This window comes from Lindgomyces ingoldianus (genome assembly GCF_010093535.1).
Source record: "Lindgomyces ingoldianus strain ATCC 200398 unplaced genomic scaffold BDR25scaffold_2, whole genome shotgun sequence".
In the NCBI taxonomy this organism is placed as follows: Eukaryota; Fungi; Ascomycota; class Dothideomycetes; order Pleosporales; family Lindgomycetaceae; genus Lindgomyces; species Lindgomyces ingoldianus.
Genome location: NW_022985163.1, coordinates 2540457 through 2565209, shown reverse-complemented (window position 1 = coordinate 2565209; position 24753 = coordinate 2540457). Strand labels below are relative to the sequence as shown.

The 24753-nt window shown below is 50.5% G+C and overlaps 8 protein-coding genes across 8 annotated transcripts; 6 read left to right on the top strand and 2 right to left on the bottom strand.

Moving 5' to 3' along the window:
- Nucleotides 1-292: 292 nt before the first annotated feature.
- BDR25DRAFT_45253 (uncharacterized protein) lies at nt 293-2342 on the top strand (the record flags this gene model as incomplete). Its single annotated transcript, XM_033698588.1, has 5 exons — nt 293-685; nt 829-979; nt 1050-1150; nt 1275-1937; nt 1987-2342. Coding segments are annotated over 5 exons (1551 nt in total), but the record flags the coding sequence as incomplete, so codon positions are not given.
- A 1919-nt stretch (nt 2343-4261) lies between these two features.
- Nucleotides 4262-10300, top strand: BDR25DRAFT_331071 (RdRP-domain-containing protein; the record flags this gene model as incomplete). Its single annotated transcript, XM_033692594.1, has 7 exons — nt 4262-4547; nt 5416-5532; nt 6070-6361; nt 6409-6989; nt 7040-9100; nt 9150-9839; nt 9882-10300. The coding sequence occupies exons 1-7, from the start codon at nt 4460-4462 to the stop codon at nt 10298-10300; spliced, it is 4248 nt and encodes a 1415-aa protein (XP_033554131.1). The 5' UTR covers nt 4262-4459.
- A 491-nt stretch (nt 10301-10791) lies between these two features.
- Nucleotides 10792-11898, top strand: BDR25DRAFT_321690 (uncharacterized protein; the record flags this gene model as incomplete). Its single annotated transcript, XM_033691983.1, has 1 exon — nt 10792-11898. One exon carries the CDS (start codon nt 10792-10794, stop codon nt 11896-11898), a length of 1107 nt encoding a protein of 368 aa, XP_033554130.1.
- A 280-nt stretch (nt 11899-12178) lies between these two features.
- BDR25DRAFT_277058 (putative 60S ribosomal protein L37) lies at nt 12179-13048 on the bottom strand. The gene is made up of 5 exons (XM_033687590.1): nt 13015-13048; nt 12939-12955; nt 12814-12876; nt 12633-12704; nt 12179-12565 (listed from the first exon to the last, which is right to left on the bottom strand). Exons 2-5 carry the CDS (start codon nt 12940-12942, stop codon nt 12426-12428), a joined length of 279 nt encoding a protein of 92 aa, XP_033554129.1. The 5' UTR covers nt 12943-12955; nt 13015-13048; the 3' UTR covers nt 12179-12425.
- A 914-nt stretch (nt 13049-13962) lies between these two features.
- BDR25DRAFT_277057 (phosphate permease) lies at nt 13963-16118 on the top strand (the record flags this gene model as incomplete). Its single annotated transcript, XM_033687589.1, has 4 exons — nt 13963-14261; nt 14308-14436; nt 14491-15631; nt 15691-16118. The coding sequence occupies exons 1-4, from the start codon at nt 14205-14207 to the stop codon at nt 16116-16118; spliced, it is 1755 nt and encodes a 584-aa protein (XP_033554128.1). The 5' UTR covers nt 13963-14204.
- Nucleotides 16119-18297: 2179 nt separating this feature from the next.
- Nucleotides 18298-19888, bottom strand: BDR25DRAFT_277053 (uncharacterized protein). Its single transcript, XM_033687588.1, has 2 exons — nt 19764-19888; nt 18298-19684 (listed from the first exon to the last, which is right to left on the bottom strand). The coding sequence occupies exons 1-2, from the start codon at nt 19877-19879 to the stop codon at nt 18556-18558; spliced, it is 1245 nt and encodes a 414-aa protein (XP_033554127.1). The 5' UTR covers nt 19880-19888; the 3' UTR covers nt 18298-18555.
- A 180-nt stretch (nt 19889-20068) lies between these two features.
- BDR25DRAFT_300269 (uncharacterized protein) lies at nt 20069-21096 on the top strand. Its single transcript, XM_033689336.1, has 2 exons — nt 20069-20291; nt 20343-21096. Exons 1-2 carry the CDS (start codon nt 20082-20084, stop codon nt 20985-20987), a joined length of 855 nt encoding a protein of 284 aa, XP_033554126.1. The 5' UTR covers nt 20069-20081; the 3' UTR covers nt 20988-21096.
- A 399-nt stretch (nt 21097-21495) lies between these two features.
- Nucleotides 21496-24506, top strand: BDR25DRAFT_277048 (uncharacterized protein). Its single transcript, XM_033687587.1, has 3 exons — nt 21496-22014; nt 22065-22429; nt 22476-24506. Exons 1-3 carry the CDS (start codon nt 21870-21872, stop codon nt 24294-24296), a joined length of 2331 nt encoding a protein of 776 aa, XP_033554125.1. The 5' UTR covers nt 21496-21869; the 3' UTR covers nt 24297-24506.
- Nucleotides 24507-24753: the final 247 nt, after the last annotated feature.

Here is a 24753-nt window from a genome sequence, read left to right as displayed (position 1 = left end):
CCACTCTTGCCCAGCGCACGCCACGACTCCACCTCATCCCGCTGAAAACCTCCGTCGATGACGCCTGGGCCTCGGAGACGGTGAAGAAAAAATACCGCAGACCCGCAGTAGAAGGTTACGAGCCGCTGGCGGCGGGGGAGGCCAGTGTGAAAGGTGTCGTCCAAAGACATTAGAGACGTTCTGCGGCATGCAGGACAAGAAGTGACGTGCGTCGGACTGCGGCCATTGGCAGCCACGAGGAGGGCAATAAGCTTAGTGTGCTTTGGGGCCAATGAGTCTGTCAGGGTTTCGCGAATATTACCATTCCTTATTCCAGAGCGTGACCATCCTCGAAATCTCAGCGCAGCAGCGAGGTGTTAACGGCCTGACGTCAACTCTAACGTGGACAGTGAACATTGAGCGCGCTGGGACCAGGGAGTGCGATGCGGTGTTCAACGTCGTACAAGAGACGCTGCTACAGGTTCCATGCAGAAGCGGCGTATTCGCGCCGTTGTCAGGGCCAACAACACCGCGAAAAACAAATGTCGACGTTGGGCATCGCCCGACAGACAAAGCACCCTGTCTCCCTCCCGAACATACGGTGTACGCGGATCGCAAACAGTGCTTCACCATGGCCGACGCCGAGACGGAGCTGTCCCTTGAATTGACCAGAATCATTGCATGTCCGTATCCAGCCTCGTTAACGGTCAGTTACACGCCTCCCCTCTCCTCACTCTCCACATTCTGCCCCAGACTTTTGGTGCTACCACCTGTTGCACGACGAGAACACATGATTGAAAGCTTATGCACTTGGGCGATGGACACCTTCATGCTGACATGCGGGCGCAGAAATTGGCCGACATCCTCGCCCGTGCAAATGGCTTTGCTGTACGCAAGTGCATCCTTGATCGGCCCCCCTGTGCCATTCTAAAGCTTGCTGCAATCATATCCGCAGCATTACCCCTCTGGGCGTACACGCTGCGCATTCTGCAGTCTCTCTGTATGAGATCGCTTCCACCTCCCCCAGTCGGGCTCGACAAAGCTGCATGCAGCTAATCATGCGATGACAGGTCACTCCTCCGAATTTCGAGACAAACTCCTCTTTCAACATCCTGGCCTTCTTACAGCCCTACTCACAAAGGCAAATGCTTCTCAGCACGACTTCGACGAAGTAAGTGCAGCCTCTAAACAGGGGAAGATACATGGCACACGACACCGTGCGTCGTGGAACGTACCTAATGTCTATTTGCTTTAGTTTTACTTTTTTTTTCTCCCCAAGCTCACTTTTAACCCAGTCCAGCGAACTTTGTGTGCTGTTGCTTTCAAAGCCTCTTCCTGAAGCCGTGCCACTGCCTGCAGGTGCGCAGTCTTTTTTTCTACGGGTGTTCGAGAGAGCTATCAAGACACCGGAGGTTCGTACTCTGAAGCCGATTTACTGCATGCTCAATGGTGCATGTAGAGACCTCCTCACTCTGCTGCCTTCCGAGGCAAGGCATACTTTTGATAAAGAGCTCTGCCAAATTCTCTCCTCGAACTCTACAGGACCGAATTCCATGCTTCTGCTCTGGTGTTTTGGCATCATAATTCTTGCAGAGCGTCCTCAAGAAGTCGCCAACTTATCGAGCTCATTCACCAGCTCTGAAATCCATACCCCCAATGTGGCCCCTACGCGAGAGTGGAGTACAATATCCGGCCGCAAGCTCTTTGGATCTGCCAGTGGGCTACACAAAACCATCAATTTGACGTACCTCAGCGTCATTTGGGCGACGAAAGGAGGCGTGGGTGTCTCAGATGTTGAAGCTGTCGAGTGCATCAAGATTGCCATTAGGACAATGCAGTTCATCCCAAAGGATGTTCGTCAAGGCTGGCCGAGCAGCAGTGCTCTTGCAAAGAACAGCTTTCCCAAACTAGCCACCAAAATTCTGCGAAAAGGTATACACCCGAGTGTTCAAATTGAGGTGCGTCTCCAACTTCGACAGTCCTCTAGTTTACTGAACTAGTTTGTAGGCACTCTGTTTCTACGCATTGATCGTGGGAGAGAATGCCCTCCCATTTGACATTGTTGTGCAGTACGAGGAAGCCCTCTTAAAAGTAGCCGGACTTCAAACGGATGCGAATTCTTCACGACAAACATTGCAAATTTCTCTACCACTGTTTGCTGTTAGCTTGTCTCCACTTATCGGCAATGCACTATCTGATTTCGAAATAGGCCCAGTTAAGACAGTCAACACTGCAGGCCATCTTATCTAAGACAATTCGAATCTGCATTCAGTCTTCTTCGCCGACTGAAATCCTGAGTCTCACTGTATTAGCTCAGGAGCTTACAAATGTAGTCCAGAATTTTGCACCCATACGGTCTCAAATCTTGCTTGCGCTGTCGTCGAGCGAACTTCAAGGGAGTGTGCAGCGGTTTCTTGAACCTATCCAAGACGACATCTTCGGAGGTGCTGGCGAGCAGCATTGTACAACCTCTATCATGTTGCTACGCCGAAAACTTCAACTGAATACCGTCACCATGTTTCTTACTTCCGCTCTGTCTTCTATGCCAGCGGAATCAGGGATTTCACAGAGTCTTGCACAGGCTCTAATAAGTAAACAACAGCAACTTGTACACATCTCTGATCGCTGCTCACACTCGACATCCACTCCTACACATTCACCTCTCTCTTTGTTTGAACAGGAATGCACGCCATCTACAGGGTCTTCTCAGCAGAATTGGAGAGAACGCCTCGGGGCGGAACTTGAACGCCAAAACTTCTACCAACGTGACTCTGTCATTAGGTCCGTGGCACAAATCTGTCAAGAGCTAGAGAGTAGGTGCGAAAACGTCGAAGAACCTCTCCAGCAGGAGAGGGCAAGAGTAAAAGAGCTTACTGCTCAAATAACCCACCTCCGTGCGCAAATGACAACTTTGGAGACGGAGGCAGTAAACCAGAGACTCTATGTTGACGGCCTCGAAGCCGAATTCAGCAGCATTGAAAGTGCGAAGGACGGTATATCTGCCAAGTTCGAGGAATTGAAGAAAGAATATACGAACGCCAACAAGCAGTCGGGCGAAGCGTTGCGTGTGGCTCAAGAACAGTCCAATGCCAAAGAACTACAATACCGATCCACAATCATTCTCAACGAAGAAGCTCTCTTAGCACGAGACAAGGATATTGAGAATCTGAGCCGGGAAGTGAGGCACTTGGAGGACGAGACACAAGAAAAAGAAAAGGATCTCAAATCTTTGAATAAATTACATCGATCTCTTCAAGCCAGCTTCAATGAGTCCGAGAAGCATTTAGAATTAGAGCGTCACATTATCACACAACAAGCAGACAGAATCACAAAACTTGAGAGTGACGGAAATATCCTGGAAAGCCGTTTATGCGACACTGAAACAGACCTTCAGATTACCACGGCCCAGTTAAGAAAGCTTGAAGTTCATCATCAAGAGTCGATTCGCTCTTCAGAGGAGAGGTTGAGAGATCTTAAATTAAGATATAAAAATGACTTGGAAGCGGCTGCAACCAAGGTGAGCTTCCACTTCACGCCTCATGGGTAGCTCGTACTCATTATTGATAGGCCACGGAGGAATACGATCGTCTTAACAAGGAGCTACAAAAAGCCCTCGCATCTGTCAAGGACTCTCAGGATGCCTTTGAAGCTGGCCGACGGGAAGTTCAGCTCAATCAGAGCACCATCGACGCACTAGAGAGCAAGGTCGGTATCCACTCCCAAAACCCAACCTTAGCTGACAGGTTGGAGGTCCAAAAACTTACAGATGTCTGCTCAGAAAAGGACCAGGAACTTCACGAGCTCAGGTCTCTACGGAGCAGAGTTCTTGCATCTATGGGTCTCCCTCTACACAATTCCTGGCCCATGTATTCCGGAGAGCACTCCCACACTAAACCAATTCCCCCCACGACGCCTCGCCAGTATCGGCGTCGGAAATCCGCACTTCCTACTCATGAAGCTGCTCACGCAGGCACGCAGGCCATATCTAACACAGCTACTGAGAATTCGGCAAATGCATCATTTAACTCGACGGGTTCGTCAAAGAATGGATCGACACCTAAACGCCCCAAACCCCGAGCTACCTTCAAGGTACCCACCATACATACACCACACAGCCAAAAGATCGGATTTGGATCAAAGTCGGTCCCTAGGAAACTCTCCCCTACCAAGCGACCCGCTCTGAAAGCTGTCTCCCCAAACCGCCGGCATACGACGGTCGGCGTTGTAATGACGGAGGATGAGGAAGAGGATGACTTGGAAGGGCTTGGAAAGAGGCGAGGCAGTTTCCAGTCGACCGGGCAGGCTCTGTTTGACGTGGATGGATTTCTCGCTACGACCCCGTCCTCGCCCGGAAATGTCGCGTTTGGCACTGGAAGAGACCCAGACGAGGAGGCTGAAGAGACAACAGAACTATGAATCAGCGTATACGGATAGTGCGGCTGGATTAGGGGTGGCTTCCCGGATCGTATAGCCTTCCAGAATGTTTGATGAGAGCGTGCCATATGCACAATCCGACCTAGCGCTCCCACGCTCTAGCCAAGGGACTTCATTGGGTTACTCCGTGTCTTGTATGGAATTGGATATTGGGATCAGTGTTGGAGTCCAGACGGCGCAATCGATAGATACCCCATGAAATAAGTCTAGTAATAATTTAAGATTACTGAACAGCTGCGGTCTGACACGTTAGGCAGCAGTTAGTTGCTTGTGCATGACCGTTTATTCTGTGTAAGAATCCTGCTCTGTAAGGGTGGACAAATTTCCTATACCCGGCGGGTGTCAACTCATCTTGTTCATCTTGCTCTACTAAGCTATGGTGTCAGGAGTTTTCGGGTGAGGAATTAGCTTTGTTTTCTCGCGGCAACCCCAATACCAAGTCTTTCCCTAGCTTTTTCATCGCAATATTTTCTTGTTCAAAAGTCAATTCTTCACCAAGTTAGATTGTGATCATCTCTATATCACTACTGTCAGTCCATCACTTCACACTATATTTAATCAACTGAGCCGAACCTTTACCTCAGACGATCTAGGTGTCATTAATTTGTAGGCTTACCCCCGCTCAATCTCCATCGCCAATATACCTCGCGCTGTTTCCGAGCTACTCCTCCTCGGACCTCTTTTACTGTTCCAGCCTCTCAGTCAAATTCCAGCTTGGCACTCCAGATTCAGAGCTTTTGCTCTTCAAACAACCGACAACCACTTTGTGAGCACAGCTCTGCGACCTTCTCTAGGGCCATCGCTTCCTCAGATTGCTTCTAGAGTTGAGACCAGACAACAACCATTCTCCCAATCCTCAAACTGTTTGTCACACCCAACGTAGTTCCTCTTCCCAACCTTTCGGCATCCTCCCCGCCAAAAACTGTCTCGCCAGTTAAGCTTGAGAAAATTGACCGCTTCTTTGAGCCTGCAAGGCGTCTTCAAGCTCCTTCCATTTCACAGTGACGCCAGCGAGCAACCGCGGCTTCCCAAACGACTCCGTAGTCAAACCGATTTCCCCCTTCACCGACTGTCACTCCACCACCGCATCTCCTCCATTGCTACTCACCGCCTTCGTCTGTGCAGCGTCACCAAAGCAACTCACCAGAGCAACTCACCAGAGCAACTCACCAGAACTCGCCGCGTAGGCAAGCGCCCCTACAAAGATGGAGTCACTATATAGCTGGGCCGACTCGAGTGCCGATGCAGCTACGGCATATCACGCGGCCTACCCTGCCGCTCTTGAACCGCCTGCCCAGCCTGTATTTGACTTCACCTTCAATATTGGAGGTTTGTCTAGCGACGAGATGCAAAACACGCGCAGCCGTGGAGGGAGTGAAGGCACCCCACCGGCTGGGCAGAGACGTACCTCCTCAAATACATCAGTCAACGACCGCTGCAGCTCAGGTTTTGGTGGGCAATACAACCACGGCCGTCCGATTCTCAACACGAGCCCAAATGGGCAACCACTATCGACGGTTCTAGGTCGTCGTCGACAAGACCAACCAGACTGCCCCAGCCGACATTCCCCACGGCTCACTTACCACTCATCCAATATCAGTCGTGGATCAGGGTCTCTGCCATCCACACCAGCCGGAAGTCCTATCCCAAGTCAAGGCTACAATGGACGGCAATACTATAATAACCCACGATCTCTGACTTCGACGTCTACCATATTTCAAGGCCGCAGTGACTATGGAACCAGTAGGCAACCAGCACCCGACAGATCTATCATTCGTGGAGGGGAGCAGGACTGGGCCAATAGCCAAGAACTCAGGATGCGTATTCTCGGCGTAGCTAGAACCGCCGGGACGTTTGATATTCACAAAGCTTTGTCCCAATATGGAAACATTGTGCGGATTGAGATGCAGCCGGGGATTATAGACAGCGTAGTCTATATTATCTTCCAGTAGGTTTTCTACACAGCGTCCAGGGTTTTACTGATAACGTGGTTAGACCCCTGCCACCGCAGAACCTTCTCAGCAGAACTATCAACATTGCTAATGTGCCCGTGAGGGTTCAGGTACTGCCACCTCGAGTATTCTATGTCCCAAGCCCGGTCGATCCTTCGAAAGTATTTAAAGAAGTCAACATTCTCCTCAGTAATTCAATCGATTTTGGCCTCCGAGTCGGAGACACTAGCATGATGACAATGCTCACAACTGGGGGGCAAAATGAGGTTCAAGTCATGCTCAACCTGAAGCGGAAAGTGATTGACATTAAGTTCCCTCTAAAGGTTGATGAGGAGACACAAAAATATCGATTCCAACTCCCTCTTTCTCTTCTCGAGCATATCTATAAGGTTCCCGATGCTAAAACTGGTCAAGTTGCGCTCATCATCCCCTTCAACTCACCACCGCGATTTTTTAAAGAAGTCGAGCGGAAGAAAATTCACGAGACCTTCAAGCAGTCGGAGCGGACTTGGATTGATTGGCTTGCCTGGTACCGCCAGACTGACGTCGTAGATGACAAGACTAAGCGTCGTATGGAATTCCAACCAATCATGAATCATAAGGACTCTGTAATCCTCAACATTGGTAAGCTCATACCATGAATTGTTTTATAGAGCCACCGCTAATCCGTTCAGGGCGATGGACAATTTATAAGTTGTTGTTCTCTCCCTCTGCCCTTGCATCCTCCCAGTTTGAAGAGTTCACAGCCGCCCTCGCTGACCATGGTGTTCTCATCAAAGACCAAGTCGGCTACACCTTTGTAGGCAAAGCAACTCCTCCGCTCTGGACATCGTTAGAGGAGGAATATTCCTCGGAGCATCTGCGGCCTAGCTCTTCCTCCTTGCCATCGGCATTGGACGACCTCCTTACAAGCCAAGTTCATTTGAGTTTCCCGACCCGATACCAGTTGGAAGTTTGCCTAACGAACGGCTATCTTAAAGAACACAACATTTCACAAACATTCCTTGAGCGCCTTGCGTCCATGGTCCCTGCTGAAGCACAGCACATCCTCGAAATAGTCGCAGACAAACAAACTGTCTACTATGACCCAATGGAGATCTTCCACATTCACGTCAAGACCAAACTAGCAAAGAAAATACCCAGCTATTGCGTTCTCACCCGCACTGCGAACATCACTCCGACGATGATACATGTTGCAACGCCAGTCGTGGAGACTTCAAATCGCATCATTCGGAAATTCAACGGAGATGCGGATCGGTTCCTTCGCGTCAAGTTCTCTGATGAGAAAACGGAAGGCCGCATCGGTAGCCAAGGAGACAACCGATCTGAGGCACTGTTCAAGCGTATTGAACATGCAATGACTCAAGGGATCATCGTGGCCGGTCGCTTCTATCAATTCTTGGCCTTCGGGAACTCGCAGTTTAGAGAGCACGGTGCATATTTCTTTGCTCCAACAACGTCTTTGAATGCAGACGATATCCGCAGCTCAATGGGCTCTTTTGACCACATCAAGACTGTGGCCAAATACGGAGCTCGCATTGGACAGTGTTTCTCGACCACGCGCGCCATCAAGAGCCCAGGCCGGGATTTCATACTGAAGGAGATTCCTGATATCATAAGGAATGGTTACATCTTTACCGATGGGGTTGGGAAGCTGTCGCTGTTTGTAGCACAGATGGCAGCCCAAGAACTTGGACTTCAGAATCCGTTTGACGACCCTCCATCGCTGTACCAGTTTCGTTTAGCTGGATATAAAGGCGTCCTTGCAGTGGACCCTAAGCTAGCTGGCCCCGAGCTTCATACCCGACCTAGCCAATATAAGTTTAAAACTAAACAGGAAGGTCTGGAAATCATCCGCGCTTCAGCGTTTGCGACCGCTTGCTTCAACCGACAGCTCATAATCATTCTCTCAACTTTGGGTGTTCCTGACTACAATTTCATCAGGAAGCAACAACACATGGTAAACTATCTCGAGAGGGCAACGAAGAAAGAGAGCGTAGCCCTCGAGAGGCTTCAACGAAACATTGACTTCAATCAGACTACCCTCACGATGGCCAAGATGATATTACATGGATTCATGAGGAGCAGAGACCCTTTCATGATGTCTTTACTGGAGCTTTGGAGAGCGTTTCATATCAAATCCCTGAAAGAAAAGGCTAGGATTGCCATCGATGATGGGGCCTTTGTCTTGGGATGCGTGGATGAAACTGCCAAACTTCAAGGGCACTATAACGACACTCAGTCTCGAGAAGGAGTTAGCAGGGAAGAGAAACTCGCCAGCCTACCTGAAATCTTCATTCAGATATCCGATCCTGAACATAAAGGCCGGTACAAGGTTGTACAAGGCATTTGCATCCTCGCCCGTAACCCGTCCCTCCACGCCGGTGACATCCGTGTGGTTCGGGCTATTGATGTCAAAGACCTCCATCATCTCAAAAATGTCGTTGTCCTTCCACAGACTGGGGATAGAGACTTAGCTAATATGTGTTCTGGTGGCGATTTGGATGGTGATGATTATCTCGTCATGTGGGATAGTGATTTCCTACCGAAAGACATCAACGAGCCTCCGATGGATTTCACCCCAGATAAGTCGCATGAAAAGGACGGGACGATCACAATCCAAGACATCATGGCATTCTTTGTGACCTACATCAAGAATGATAGCCTAGCTAGGATCGCACTCTCCCATCTAGCTCAGGCAGATTTTAACGAGGCAGGAGCTCGGAGCGACAAATGTGAGTAGTCAGAAAACTTCCTGAAGTAAGTATGCTAACCATACAAAAGGCTTGGAGCTTGCAAAGCTACATTCGCAAGCTGTTGATTACCCAAAGAGCGGAATCCCAGCCATAATGGGGCCTGAACTTAAGCCTAAAAAGTGGCCGCATTTCATGGACTCCAAGTACAGGACCAAGGAGCAGATCTATAAGTCCACAAACGTTTTGGGGATATTGTTCGATCAAGTCAAGCTTGTTGATTTCAAGCCTCGGTATGAGAATCAATTCGACCCACGTATACTAAATGCGTTCGAGCTTGATGACCAAGCTTTAGAGAGCGCTGCCTCCATCAAGTCTGCATATGACTCTTCATTACGGCGCCTGATGGCCAAACATTCTATTCGTACAGAATTTGAGGCTTGGTCAATTTTTGTGCTTTCGCACAACCAGGAGGCCCGGGATTACACATTTGCTGAGGAGTTTGGCAAGACTGTTAACGCCCTAAAACAACAATTCCGTGATTTATGCCGTGAAGCAGCCGGGGCGACTAGTGCAGCTGATTTCACCCGCATGGCTCCCTTCGTTGCGGCTATGTACACCGTTACTGCCCAAGAGCTGAAAGCGGCACTGTTAGAGTGCAGCATGAGCAAGGTCGTTGGGGGCGAGAACATCCCGTTCCGCAAAATGGATCCGGAACATATGCCTCTCATGAGCTTCCCTTGGCTCTTCGTCTATGAATTGGGGGAAATAGCCACCAGTGGTAAGACGTGGAGTCAATGGAAGCCTGCCAGGACTCTTCTAGGTGTCTCGAAGAAAGCTAAGAAAGACGCTTACCTCAAACTAGGAGTCGTAGACATTGAGACGATCGAGGGAGTTACGCATTACGGAGAACTATTGAAGCTCGACTTTGGCCCAGCTGGAGCCGAGCAACCTACTCATTCTCATTCTAGAGGTGGCGGTGCTCAGGTACTTCAAAAAGATTCAGAGGATATTCACAAGTCGTATCGTGGTGATACAGCTGATGTCCATATGGAAACTTTCAGTGGAGGAGAAAGCATAATCGCCAGTTCAGAGGATTTAACCCTAGAAGGAAGCAAACAGAATGAACTAATTAAACCAGTTCAACCGGTTGAACAAACTGAAGACGAGGGAGACGAACAGGAAGTCAAGGTGCCAGAAAAGAAGCTATCGGCAATGGATAGGCTTCGCCGTCTTGGATAAGGCTAGCGCGAGGAAGGGTGGGCTTAAGAAAGTTAGGAAAGACGAACTTAATCTTCCAAAAAATAATAATTGGGAATGGGATTATGGTGGTAGTGGCTTTACAGGCTCCATCTCAGCGGCTCATCTCAGCAGCTCCTCTCACTGGGCCTGCTCATACTTCCGGGCTGATGACCCTAGGATGGCTATTTCGCGTTTCCATAATGGATTTAGGTTTGAGGATGGAGATTGGAGGGGTGCTTTCAAGACGATGAAGAGATGATTAGTAGGACTAGACTCCTAATTTCTCGACATCGTTGTCACTGTATGTGCTAGGAGGTGCAGCGGGTTAAAAAAAAACCAAAAAAATATGAAATTTGTGTTTAGCCATCCTCTCGAGCCGTGACGACAAAAAAAGATGAGGTGAGATGTAGTCATGTTCGATCCGAAGCCCTTATCGATAACATATCTAACATATCCAAAAGTTCAAGTCGACTACCAGCATGCCTCTCACAATGCTACCCTCCTCGCGCATTCCTCCGCTTCTCCAACCATACACGCGACTTCCGAAAGACGACTCGATCATTCTCCTCACAAGCGTCTTGGGTGCGAGCGCGAATTGGCTCATCATTCGGTTCCTGTGCGATGCTTTGACTACTGATTTCAAATCCGATAATGAAGGCGGGAATGGAGCGGATGGACCAGAAGAAACAGCGGTTGTACTGGTTAGTTGGGTGAGGGAATGGGAGTTTTGGAAGAGTGAGGGAAGGAAGGGTGGGGGGTTGGATTTGGAGAGATTGATGATGGCGAAGAGGATTGCGTTTGTTGATGGGTTGACGGGGATGTTCCTTCCCCGGGTGGAGGGGGAGAAGGAAATGGAGAACGAGGTGGAGAGGATACCACAGATAGCGAAGACGGCAGAAGGATTGGTGAGGAGGACACCGCAGTCGATAGTTCCGGTGAGGGGCCCACCTGGGAGGACACCAGCGAGGGACCCAGCGGCTGCAGTAGTGGCATCAACTACGACTTGGAACTCGACATCGAAAAACCAACCGAATACATCTACTACACCAGGATTCTTCACCCTCACATCGCCCGATCTCAAACCCCTTTCATCAACCATCTCATCCGCAATCGCATACCTCCAGCCACCCTCCACCACCACAAAGAAAATCCTCCTCATCCTCGACTCCCCCTCCATCCTCCTCGCCACCTCTCCCTCCCCATCTACCTCCACCCTAACTTCCTCAACACTCTGTTCCACTCTCCTAACCCTTCAAACCAACCCCCCTTACCCTGCATCCCACATCCTGGTCCACCTCAATGCCGACACCCCGCTCCTCTCGCCCTCCTCCCCACTCGAAATCGATGAACATAATCTCCTCGTCAAGCTCGCGCATATGAGTACTAGGATCTGTAGTTGTCGGGTGCTGGATACGGGCGTTGCGAGAGATGTTAGTGGGGTGCTTGGGGTTACCCAGAATAGGGTTCGTGGGGGGCTAGTATTGGGGATGTTGGAGGGTGAAGATGAAGAGAGTACAAAGGGAAGGGAATTGTTGTATTTGGTTAAGGGGGATGGGTCGGTGAGGGTGTTTGAGAGGGGGGCAGGGGAAGGTTGTTGAGGGTGGGTGGATAGTCTGGTGTGGGAATGCAGATAAGGATTTAGAGGGAATAGGAGGAGACTTAGGCCTTGTATAACTTGATGTGTGTTCGTCATTCCATTTGCTAGGAATAATTGTTTTTATGCATCGTCATCATTGAGAAGCTGGGATGGATCTAGAGGATGCTGGGAAGGACATTCGGCTTTTAGTACCCTGTTGTATCTTCAACATTGCATCAAGGCAAGAGGCTACTATCACGCATCAGCATCACCGAACAAGTTCTACCCAGCGCAATTTGGTGCAATTATTGAAGTTCCATGTCTTCATTCTTGACAGAGCATGATGAAATTTTCCTTAATTTATGCCGCAAAAGCCTGACCCGCCCCATCTGGATGGAAAGCTAACCGGGAGAGAGAGCAAAGTAACGCCCCGAGCAATACCATTTGCTTGTGAAAATCACCTTCTCCCCATCATGCTTCTGCTGTTTTGACTTCCATGGCTACATCATCCACACCAAGCGAGCTCCACTCATCTCAACTCAGCGTCGCTTACGCAGTAGATGGACCCCTAGCCCCTGGTGGTGCGCCCGTTCGGAAACCGTTGGCGAATCGGCGAGAGACGTGCTTGAGGTATCGCATGCGGCCGGTACCGGTGGTCTTCCTTCGCTTGGCCTTCTCGCCCCAGTTGACTGAAGAAGTGTCAATCCAACACCCTTTCCATATCCCTCGCAAAGGGAGGCTTTCGGGGATACATACACTTGCGGACCTTAGCAGCAGGATATCCACATGAGGAACAGGTGTGCTTTTGGATGTGAAGGGAGCGACGACCTGTAGATATCTCCCATCAGTACATGTCCATCAATCTCGAGCTCCCACTATCCTCAAATACTTCTTCCTCTTGCCGTTGCAGAGTTGAAGGAATGGTGTCTTAACGTACCGCAACGCCTGCACAAGGTGTGCGTCTTGTTGTGGCGCTTGCCAAAGCTGGAAGTTCCCTTCGCTGATGTTCATCGTCAGTCTCGAAATTCGCTCTCATTGGGCTTCGTCGTGGACGGGGCGTACTCATTGTAGTTCAGGAACTGTTCACAAAGCATAATTAGTCAATGCTTGAGAATTCTAGGACGTGGATTTGACATACCTCGTAGGGCTGTGGTTAGTATCAAAAGGTGAATTGGTCTCATTGTCGGAGTCGGTGCCAAAATCTCAGTGTGTCAATTCTCGGCTCGCTTAGTCTACGCTAGCCTGTTTTGGGATATACGCTCAGACACCATGCCAAGCATCACGGGTTCCTCCAAACATTCTTATCAGTGCATCTTCATCAACTTTGATTCATCCCTTTTTGAAAATATGCACTCTATTCTCCATCGCTCGGGTGAGTATGTCATGGGCTGACTGGCTGTAGGCTTCACCTCGTAGATGGCACCCCGCAATTGAGAACAGAAGACAGCAGCCACAACGGCGCCGGAGCGTCTAAGAGCTACCTGCGGGATTCAGTTACTTATCTGCAGTGCTTCATTGATATCTCAAATCGGGCCCCCCTCCCCCCACCTCTCCGTTCCTGTCAGATTGTGTGAGAACATGCAGGCCAATGGCCGGGAACATCCGGTCAACGGTCGGCATGACACAAGGATACACCGATCAGGGTCCTGAACTCGCGCACGCACTATGGAAATTTGAATGAAGGCTTCCATGTGCGCATCGTTCACGAGATGGCTACGCAGGGATCCAAGGTGGTGGACGAGGCAAAGACGAATTCCAACGTCCTGGTTCGTGGCGTTGTGCTTTCGACCGATGGCAAATGGACGCAAGAATCCCCATTTCATCAGCCTTCTCAGACCATGTTCACGGCATCGCGTAGCTTCATGATGCACCCGTCACTTTTTCCAGAGGGCAGAAGTGGCGGCACGTTCGTACCGACCAAGACGAATTGGACCAATTAAATTCGCTATCGCAGCCCGTGCATCCTCCTCGTGGAATTGCTGCAGAATGGCGTTCATGCTGAGCCAAACCCCAAGAGGCTCCGCTAGCGGCCAAGTTAAAGTCATCCAATTGATATTCAACAATATGGCACTCCCTCCGCATCTTTTCCTTGTCCGCTTCTGGCCCGCAAAAGCGCAGATAAGAAGCAATACTCACCCTTGGCATGCAGTTGCATCGTCAAATAGCCGTACATGTCTAATTATTGCCTCCAGTACTCCCTCTGTAGATCCTCCATTTCTTGAACCTTAGAACTACGAAACCTAGGTTCCTTCTGCCTTATCGACACCGAGTGACCGGGCCGACAACGGGCCCTACCGGCGAGAGCACTGATCCAAACCACGAGCCCTCATGCTGTCATTCCAGCGCTACGGGAATGCAGCTTATCGAGATGTTCCGGGAGTCTATGTTCGTGCTCTAATCCTGTGACTGGAATCATGGCTAATGTGCAAAGACTCACATCGCTGACCCGAACGAGCGGCGGCGGATGGCACTAGCAGAAGTTGACAAGGCTCCCTTTGGATGGTATCATGTGCGACTGATTGTGGTGACGGGAATTGGCTTTTTCACTGATGCATATAGCGTAAGTTCTTGATCTTCAGTTGGGATGTCGGGGATTAGGCTAAGAGCATTATAGCTGTTCGCCATTAATCTGGCATCTATCATGCTCGGTATCGTGTATTGGCAAGATTCAAACAATGGGGTAATGCCGCACAATACCGATACAGCCATCAAAGTCGCAACATCCGCGGGTGCTATCATCGGACAAGTCATTTTTGGGTTCCTTGCCGACCTCCTTGGACGAAAGAGGATGTACGGTGTCGAACTGATGATCATCATCTCCGCAACCCTTGCCCAGTCTCTTTGCGGTTCATCTACTGCCTTATCAATCGTTGGTGTGATCATCTTCTATAGGGTGGTCATGGGAATCGGTGTAGGAGGAGACTACCCGTTGTCCGCTGTCATTACTGCTGAATTCGCCAGTACCAAGTATCGAGGAGGCATTGTTGCCGCTGTCTTCGCCATGCAAGGTGTTGGCCAACTTGCCGCCTCACTGATGGCGCTCATCGTCATTATTGCGTACAGGGATGATCTGGAACCCATCAAGTCTGTGGCAGACTGCACAGGCGGCTGCGCTCAATCCGTGGACAAGATGTGGCGTTTCCTGATTGGCTTCGGGGGTATACCTGGATGGTTTGCGCTGTATTATCGTCTTACGATTCCGGAGACCCCTCGATACACTTTCGATGTAATGTACGACATAGAGAAAGCTGCAGTAGATGCCCGTAGGTACCGTTTTGGACGACAAGGCAACACCCTCAACGATCTCCAGCGCGCGCAGTCTCGCCGAGAAATGGCAAAGTATCGGACCCCTCGCCCTTCGGTCATGGAAGCTGTACGATACTACACCCAGAAATCCAATGCTATCAAGCTATTCGGGACAGCATTTTCATGGTTTTTCCTGGACCTGGCCTTCTATGGACTTGGTTTTTCGTCTGCTTCCCTGCTTTCGGTCATGGGTTTCGACAAAAGTGGAAACGTCTATGTGAATTTGAAGAACACGGCTACAGGTCAACTTGTGCTTATCTGTGCGGGTGCAATTCCTGGGTATTGGATGACTGTCTTCACCGTCGACAAGTTAGGCCGAAGGCCCATTCAAGTTGGTGGATTTGCCATCCTAACTATCATCTTCTGTATCCTTGGATTTGCCTATAATTCTCTTGAAAAACACCATCTCCTGGCTTTATACGTCCTCGCCCAGTTCTTCTTCAACTTCGGTAACACCCACCCAAATCCCCCCTTTTATCCTGAATCACCTTGTTGACCATGATCTCAGGTCCTAACGCAACAACATTCATCACGCCCGCCGAAATCTTCCCCACTCGCGTCCGCTCAACCGGCCACGGCATCTCCGCCGGTCTGGGTAAACTCGGAGCCGTAATTGCCCAGACCATCTTCGCGCCCATGATCAAACGCGGCGCAACGTACGACAACCCAACGCCCTGGATCCATGGCGTCATGCAGATTTTCGCGCTCTTTATGTTTTTGGGTATGTTGACTAGTTTGCTGGTGCCAGAGAGTAAGAGACAGAGCCTGGAGGAACTAGCGGGGGAGAAGGAAGATGTGTATGAATTGCAGTTTAGAAGTGGGTTTTTTAATGGCGATGAGCGGGGGAGGGGCAGGGGCAGGGGACACGGGAGAGGAAGGGGAGTGGAGGGGGGTGAGGAGTTGGATGAACGGCATCGGTGGTGGAAGTTGGGGTGAGGGGACGGCTTGGTCTAGATTTGAGTAATGTTCTTGTTTCTTTATTTTGTTTTATTTGTTTGGGCACGCGGATGGTGACATGTGATATGATTCGTTCTTGCTTCTGTTTCTTTTGTAGGATATATAGCGGTTAGTTTTTTCCTATACCCCTTTGAGCGAGCGAGTTACATAGTCTCTCATTGGCGTGTTTCGGGTCTGGCATTTGAATGGCGTCTAGTGGACTGGTAGGACGGAGGTAAATTGATCTTTGGATATCGCTGTAGGCAGGCACGTACATGAAATCACAGAACCAATTTGATTGCTGTCTTTCAATTCGTGGTAAGTTCTTGACATTTGTATATGCTTGGTTTCGATGTTGAACTAGGGGAGTTTCATCAACCACACACACCCGCACAAGCAATTCTCTCTTCGCTTCTCGCAATCCAACACACGTCATAACTAGCCCACTTCCACCTTCCCACAAATACCACGTGGCGCTCTTTCCACCATCTTCGCGCCATCCCACACATCCTCTCTCCCGGCGGTTTTTAGTTGCATGATGGCTTCATGTTGAGCGAGGTTATCGCAGCAGTAGATCGCGGTGTAGTAAAGAGGTTCGATGGTGCTTGATTCAAGGGAGAAAAATAAGGCGTGAAGCTGGTTCTAAGCCCGAGCTTTGAGAAAAATAGCGCTGTATCGGAGGGTACCTCCGAAGTATGCAAGATCCTTGTCTGAGCTGTCCTTCAATGGGAGGTTGGGGTGCTGTATTCTTTGCACTAGTGGGGAGGTAGAATGGGGGGAGACGCCTCGGAGTTTGAACGTCGTCAGATGATATGCTCCGAGTAGGTTTGCGGTTTCGAAATCTGTGGCTGTGGTGCTTATATGTTGTTGTTGTTGTTGTTGTTCAGCTTCTTTCCCACCGCATCCTTTCCCTCTCCCTCTCCCTCCTCCCCCTCAAAATGGTTCGCAACATACCGTTGCCAAAATAAACTCCTTCGAATAACACGATATAAAGACACCGAGGGCGAATTCGGAAGTGGATGTTGCAGTTGCCCGATTGGTGATAGCGCGGGAGACTGTGAAATAGGATGAGTGTTCGCGGTAGGAAGAAGCGGTTGATGGCGGTCCGGCAGGAATATCAAGATTTGTAGATCAAGGCGGGCGAAGAGGAAGATAAGATCAGTAGTTTTGTCGTTGAGATGTGCTGGCGCGGTTTTCGGTGGGAGGATTCTGTCAGAGGTGACATATTTTTCGGTAGGGTGTCCACGGTTTGGGAAAGGAGTCTGGTTTTTGGTCGGAGGATAGCTTGGGTGTGGAGGTGGGGAGGAGATGTTGTCGGATAGGTGCGAGGCGGCCTTGGCGATGTCTGATTGCGGTATCCTGGCTGCCGAGCAGGATCTCGATTGCAATGAATATGATGAAAGCCGCTAGACTAGCTTATTACAATTGCAGCTTCCTGCTTTCGGGAAAATATCCGCTAATACATATTCACGCCTTCTACAGCGGCGTAATATTCCCGCAAACATAACTCCTCGTTTGACTCTGACCTCGGAAAACAACACTGCTCGAGAAACCTGGAGAGGGCTATGACGGCGTGTTGGATATCAGGGTTAGGGAGCTTAAGCCTGTGATATACGAGTTCCAGACTTGCAAGTGGAGCGGACCTGTTAGGTTGATTAAAGAAAGGTGGATGAAATAGTGGAATGCTCGACCGGGAAGATGCATGGACTGGAAGCCTATGGGGAAATGGAGGACCAGGTTGTAGTTGGATAGTTCATATAGTTTGTCCGGTGATCGTCGGAAGGTTCCGAGAACGTGGCGTATGTAGTGGCAGTAGTAATATCCGCCCCCGTAGGTTTCCTATAGGATTGCTGTATGAGTGGTGGTGGTTCCTTGCCTACACTTGCCGATGGTTCTGCGAATCCGTCACATTTTCTTCTAATGGATCTGCATTTCTGGCAATAGGGTCTCTTCATCGAACTTGATGCGCCGAATTCTATATCCCGCTTAAGATGGTGCACTCCTTTAGGCAAGCTGTGGTCACCTACTTGCATGTTATACAGCCAGATCTCGTCTTGGGAGTCTTCTTTCGTTGTCTTTTCTTCCCTCTAGCATACTCTGTATTATCCATGGACGATTCTAGATTCATCAATAGAGTTAATGGAAGGCGGCGATATAGGGGGTTCCTTGCACATTGTTTCAAGCGTAGCGAAGGTCATTGTACGATGGCGGGGGGTGAATGTTCTGCCGATCTGATTGGAGCCAAGTAGCCCTCGAATGTTGCGATTGGTCGATTCAGGTATTACTTTGAAGGCAAAAGCATTAGAGGGGATGATGTAATCGAAACACATCTATATGGCTTTGAATCCGAGCTATGTCCATCTATCCCATAAATTGTGGTTAAGAGTGGGCGATCGGCGATTGGAGGAATATATGGCTGCATTTAGAAGCTTTTTGTTCATCTAAGTCTGGCCCATTCAGCCCTCAAATCAACATCTCCATCGTCGTCGACAACCTTTCCCCGATCCCACTCTCGACCTTCACCCTTCTTCGTCCATACCACATCCTCTTCGTTCTTGACGTCGCCTTTTTCCCATTTCTTGACTTGATCGGCAGAGAACCCTGCTTCTTTTAGTCGTTCAGCACCCTGCTGTCTCCATTTCTGGCGATCCCGAAGTGCTTCAAGGGCATCATCCCAATCATCTTCGACATCGGAGTTGAGGTGGATGTCGGTGGAGGGGTCGTAGCCTGATGAAAACCGGGCATCCATGGCCATGGAGTTGGCTTTGTAGGCGCCACGGCCGCGGGAACGAACGATGGGTTGAGGAGGAGGGAGAGGTCCGACAATGGCCTCAAGGGGATCGGAATCAGATCCAGGGCCTGCGGATTGTCGTCTTTGTTTGGTCTTGTCATCCGATATTTTATGTTTATATCTGCTGGCGCATGGGTTTTCAGATTGACGGCGACGGGAGTGCGATTCGTGTCGCTGCCGTGATGACTTGTGCCTTTGTGGGTAGGGAGATGTTGAAGGAGACCTAGACTTAGACCTAGACCTAGATTCTGAACAATATTTCCGCCTCCTATGTTTGGGGTGTGAGTTGTCTTTTCGACACGATCTATCATCGTCTTCTTCACTGCCGGAATCGTGTCCTCGCTCCCTGTGCCTATGCCGCCTCTCTCGCCTCGACCTGTGTTTAGAGCTCTCAGTCTTGCCATGCTCGTATCTCGCCTTTTCTTTTTGTCTATCTCGCTCTGTTTCCCTACTCTTCCTAGACCTGTAATCCTCCAAATCGGCATACTCCCGCTTCCTCCTCCGGACTCTGTCCTGTTCCTCGTCATCACTGTAGTCGGGTCTTTTTCTCTTCGTATGTCGTCTCTCGTCGTCCGTCATATCCGGGGGAGTCAGCCTTCCTTGCTCTCTCCGGCGCTCATCTTTCTCCTTTCGCATCTTCTCCTTGTTTAATTCCCGCAGACGTGCCCGGGACTCCTCCGCCTCCTTGGCAAGTAATGCGGCATTGTGTGAATCGGTCTCGCGGATAATGTGGCGTAGAAACCTCGTGTTCGGTTTGGGAGCTCTTAATTGTGACCTGATACAATATTAAAGCCGCTCTCTTTGGTCTGCTATGAGAAAACGGAGCAAGGCGTGAAGTGCTTGAGAGTTCTCACCGTTTCGGGATGAAGGCATCAAGGCCCACCATGTCGTACTTCTTTGCCGTGTTCTTTGCATCTTGTTTCAATAGATTGGCAACGTAGTCATCATTATCGATATCATCCCCGGCCATGGTGTTATGTGCTGCGGCATGTGGTGTGTTCGTAGCGGGGGGCGTGCACGTTCACAAGTGAATGTGAAAGTTAGCGCGAGTCGGTCTTAGCACTAGCCCCGATCAGGCAGGATAGTGGCGGTGGTGGCAGTGTGGTCGCGCCCCCCAACCTTGGTAAACAAACTGCGCTCCCCACAATTGATCAGAATGATTTAACACCACAATGGCTCCCAAAAATGCAACAACCCCTTCGTCTGCACTCGAGCAGCTGCAGAAATCCAAGGCACTCAAACTCCTTGCGATTGCGGAAACACTGTCTCCCAAAGATCTTCCACAGTCGGCCCAGAAGCGCAATTCCGCAGTTTCCGATGACAGCGAGCAGAATGGCGACACGCATCCCGCGGCGCTGGAAGCAGATCTGGTGCACTACAAGGTCTCTACACCCCTAAATTTCTTGGTGGAGTTTAGCTAACACATGTTGTAGGAACTGTTCAGTAAGCTGCGATTCAGCTATGTCGAGCAGGTCACGAAAGAGAAATTCTTACGGAGCATTACGGACAATCCACCGCGCCTAGTAGAAGGTTCCGAAAATGACGAGAAGGAGAAGGAAATCCTGGCACTCAAAGCGGAACTGAAAGAGCGCAAGCTGGAGATCGCCGAAGTGCTCAAACAACTCGAGGATAAGGGCAGACAACTGGCGCTTCGATATGAGGGGATACAACTACGCACAGCACAGCTCGAGTCTCTACCTACAGAAATCCAGAGCCTGGAAGCGACCATTGAGAAGCTTAAGCGAGAGCAGACTCCGGCATCGAACAACCCAGAATTGGCATTACCTTTGCCTGAGACGACAAGGCTTCTGCAGACACGGGAGTCGGAGCTTGCTGCCGTGAACGCACAACTCTTGAAGCTACAGTCTGCTCTACCGAGCAAGTCCCGCGAGTTGGAGAAGTTGGAGCGGGAGCTCAAGCCCCTGGAGACACAAAAGCAGGGTACGGTTGCAGCAGCTAAGGAGGCAAGGCGTAGAAGAGAGGAAGGAGGTGGGATTGGAGATGAACTCGAGGAGAGAGGGCGGTGGCTAAGGGCTTCTGAGAAGGCGCTGAAGGAGATGCTGGAGGTTGGGAACTAAACCTGCTATGGAAACTTCAGCCATCACGAGCTTTGACGAATTGGATTGGGATTGCACGTTTTAATAGGCTTTGGAGTTTGGACAAGGCGGTCTCTGTAATCAGGATACCATGGGTTTTGGCAATGAGGAATGTATTGACAATGTGTGAAAAGAGTTTGGTGGAAACCATCCACTGTGTGCGTCCTGCCCTGCCTGTGTTCACCTGCGTTCTGCTATTCAGACGAGTTTGCGGTGTATGGAATGCAACGCGGCAAAATGATCTAGGCCTGCCCATGCATTTTGCAGGGGCTCACCTCAAATGCAGCGATTGAGCTGTGGACATGCAGCTGCAGCAGGATGCAGGGAACACATCAGCTGAACTCATGCATCCAGCTGTTGATTGGGTGAATGGTGGCAGTGTGGCGGTGTGGCGGTGCATGCACAGGTTAGAATGGTTGCCCAGTCAGGTGGGGTAAACAGTGGCTCCACCTTAGCGGCAGAACCTTGTGTGTGCTCATCCACGGCCTGTCGAAATCCCTCTCGCTCTCCAAATACACTGTCCCCGTTCAAATATTCGCACAAATCTTGCCCTACCAACGTCGAATAACACAGTGACAAGACTGACGTACTCCATCGAGCTGTCCGCCCCGTCGGGCATGCTCCACGACCCAGGCCTCGACCGCTGCCAACACATTCAAGCCTGACAGCGGGACAGAGAAGCTGTTGTTATATCTGGCACGACGTCACGAATCTGCGTATCTTCACTTTTGAGTTTGTTTTCACCCTTGCGATACCCTTTTATCCATTTTCGACATTCATTTGGTCGCGGACTCGAGTCCGTAGTAGCTCCTACCTCGACCCTTACCTACACATTCCTAATCGAACTCGGGACGGCCCCCCGCAATGTCGCATAATCTCTCGCCGCCTGGGAGTAGTGTCTACTCGTCCGACACCATGTATGTGGGTGACGGCACTTGGGACTCGCAGAGGAACACCTTTTTGCTGCCGAACTTACAAGGTTTCAATCTTGCGACAACTCAATATAATGGTACAGCCCTATTTACATGGCAAGTTTGGATATACCAGCTGACTTTGTAGGCATGGGCAATCGATTTCGAAATATGGTCGGCTACCGCAGCGTCATCAAAGGCCACGGCATTGTAGCCGCAATAACTTTCCTCGTGGTCGTGCCCGCCGCCATTCTGATAGCCGGCTTCTATCACCGGAACCCGCGCATGGCATTGCGAATTCATATTTGGCTTCAGATCTTGACAGTCCTATTATCGACGGCCGTCTTCATTCTCGGTTTCCAAGCAGTAGGCTCTAAGAGATCCCTGACAAATCCTCACCACGGCATTGGAGTTGCTCTTTATACTATGATTTTGGTGCAAGCATTTGGAGGGTGTGTAATACACCGGAGAGAAAAGGGCAAGGAACGATTTAGGATGCCTCTCAAATTGATGGTAAGTTAAAGGGCTGCTTCCAAAATAATCACTAACTTTGTTGCAGCTTCATCAATGGTTTGGAAGAGCAATTGCGCTTCTTGGTGTCATACAAGTAGCCCTTGGGTTAACTTTGTATGGTTCACCAAAAGTGCTTTTCATCTTGTACGCTCTCTGGGGTTTTGCCATTCTAGTTTTCTACTTCATTTTGACATATATCAATCAACCCGACATAGGCTTCGATGACCGCGGGACTTACATCACTGAACGCACGGGAAGCAGCCGAAGAAGCCATAGAGGTCACGGCCTGGGAGCCCTTGCAGCAGCCGGAGCAGCCGGAGCAGGTTTAGCCGCATTAAGACGACGTTCTCGAAGCAGGAGTCGTAGACGGCACAATGGAAGTAGACAAGAAGTCATCAGTTCTCGACATAGCTCTCATCATTCCGACTCGTATGTCGACGACGAAAAGTATACTGATGACGGCCGAAGAGGACGCTCTTGGAAAGACCGGCTCTTTGGCGCTGCGGCTGCGGCTGGTGGCATTATGGCCGTCAGGTCCATTTTCAACCGCAAGAAGCACACCCCAACCGAGTCGGGGAGTGATGTCAGCTATACACGGCCAATTGGACCTTCAGAGGTCACCCAGACAGATCTTAGCCGACTAGAAGAAGGGAGAGCCCCTGCGTCACCAGCGAATGATCGGTGGCGCCGAGTCGAGGAGAGAGAAGCAGCTCAAGCAGCAGCCGTAGCTGGTACTCCTCTGCGCCATGGCCAAAGTGCAAGACGAAGTGGTGACTCAATTGATTCGTTCGACAGCCGGACGAGCTTCAGCGATGAGCACGCGACACGGCACAAAGAGTCGCATGGCGTCCGGAATGGAATAGCGGCGTTAGGTGTCGCCGGTTTCCTCAAGCACCAATGGAGCAAGCGAAGAAACCGCAAAGAAGATGCCCATGTGGAGGCGATACGGACACAAGATATCGAAGAGGAGCGGATGGCTCGTGCGAACAGCCAGCGACGGAAGTACACTGGAGACGGAATGGCGCCGCCAAGGAGAAATCGACCTCCATCGACCATCCTTTCGGAGGATGAGATTTCGGGCACCACGCCAGCCTTGTCTCGGCACAACATTCCTCCACCGCCGAGAAGCACAACAAACGTCACGAACGTGGAAACCACTACGGCAGGACCATCTACTATCCCCATGCCGCCGGCACCGCCGGATCCTCATGGAATTCTGCATGACTCAACCTCAGATATAGGTCACGTCCGTCGACACCGTGCGGGAGCCTCCGCAGCCCTTGCTGGTGGAGTGGCAGCGGCCGCAGCATCTGCTGGCTCACCGTCAAGGAGGGATACCAGTCGACAACGTAGCAGTCGTGAGGGCAGTGTTGCATCACCCCCAGTGTCTGTCAAAGTTAAGATGCACAATGATGGCCGGCACGTAACACTTCGCAGGCTCAATGAGGAAGAGGCAGCGGCCGAGCGTGAGGCAAGGAGAAGAGATCGCCAACGAAGGAATAGAAATGGCAGCGTCAGCTCGCTCAGCAATCTCGACAACGAGCGCTGGCGGAGGGCGGAAGCGATGGAGGCTGCTCAAGCGCAACAGGGGCCATCGTCATCTGCAGCACCAATTCCAATGCCTGAGCCAACAATACCTGGTCCACCCCCAGGTCCGCCACCTGTTCCTGCTCAACATATCCCACTACCTCCGCCTCCCCCAATTCCCGCCGCGGCTGGAAGTGGACTGGCTAGCCCACCCAGCACCAATATGTATGGAACGGAAACTGACGTGAGCAACTATGATTCTAATAGGAGACGACGGAGGGCTGAGAGGGCTCAAGCAAAGCAGGCACGGATGGGTGGTAGTCGAGTAGAGTTTTCATGATAGCTGTGAAGATAGGGGCAGGTTGGCATTTCCCGGGGTTTCAAGGTATGATGATGATTACGCATTTCTCTCGGATGACAGGGCTGGTAAGTACTTGGTGGCAAGGACACGGCGTTAGAGGCGAGTTCAATGGCGAACGGGGATCCTCAGCTGTCATTGTATGAATACTGTTGAGTTAGGTGCTCATATTGCTTTATATACATTCTGGTGCCGTCAATTTGTAGGCCCTGTGACTTGCATCCGTGATCGGTGAATTCCTTGGCGATGCTGGTACCACAGATTTCATAAGATATTCCCGAGGCCCGAACATGCATCAGCAATAATTAAATGCATGAATTCCTCGGGTTCGTTTTCGCGAATGCACAGCTACATCCTCTGGCGTAACTAGCTGATCATGCTAAGATGTCGGTGGATGTCACATTACAGACTCTAGCATGCGTACTCGCGCGCTCATTCG

Coding starts and splice junctions, on each gene's coding strand:
- BDR25DRAFT_277048 (XM_033687587.1), top strand. CDS start 21,870: ATGTCGCATAATCTCTCGCCGCCTGGGAGTAGTGTCTACTCGTCCGAC. Junction 22,015..22,064: donor TGCGACAACTCAATATAATG/GTACAGCCCTAT, acceptor CTGACTTTGTAG/GCATGGGCAATCGATTTCGA. Junction 22,430..22,475: donor GGATGCCTCTCAAATTGATG/GTAAGTTAAAGG, acceptor ACTTTGTTGCAG/CTTCATCAATGGTTTGGAAG.
- BDR25DRAFT_277053 (XM_033687588.1), bottom strand. CDS start 19,879: ATGGCCGGGGATGATATCGATAATGATGACTACGTTGCCAATCTATTG. Junction 19,685..19,763: donor GATGCCTTCATCCCGAAACG/GTGAGAACTCTC, acceptor ATATTGTATCAG/GTCACAATTAAGAGCTCCCA.
- BDR25DRAFT_300269 (XM_033689336.1), top strand. CDS start 20,082: ATGGCTCCCAAAAATGCAACAACCCCTTCGTCTGCACTCGAGCAGCTG. Junction 20,292..20,342: donor CAGATCTGGTGCACTACAAG/GTCTCTACACCC, acceptor CACATGTTGTAG/GAACTGTTCAGTAAGCTGCG.
- BDR25DRAFT_277058 (XM_033687590.1), bottom strand. Junction 12,705..12,813: donor CACCTTGTGCAGGCGTTGCG/GTACGTTAAGAC, acceptor AGATATCTACAG/GTCGTCGCTCCCTTCACATC. Junction 12,566..12,632: donor TGCTGCTAAGGTCCGCAAGT/GTATGTATCCCC, acceptor ACACTTCTTCAG/TCAACTGGGGCGAGAAGGCC.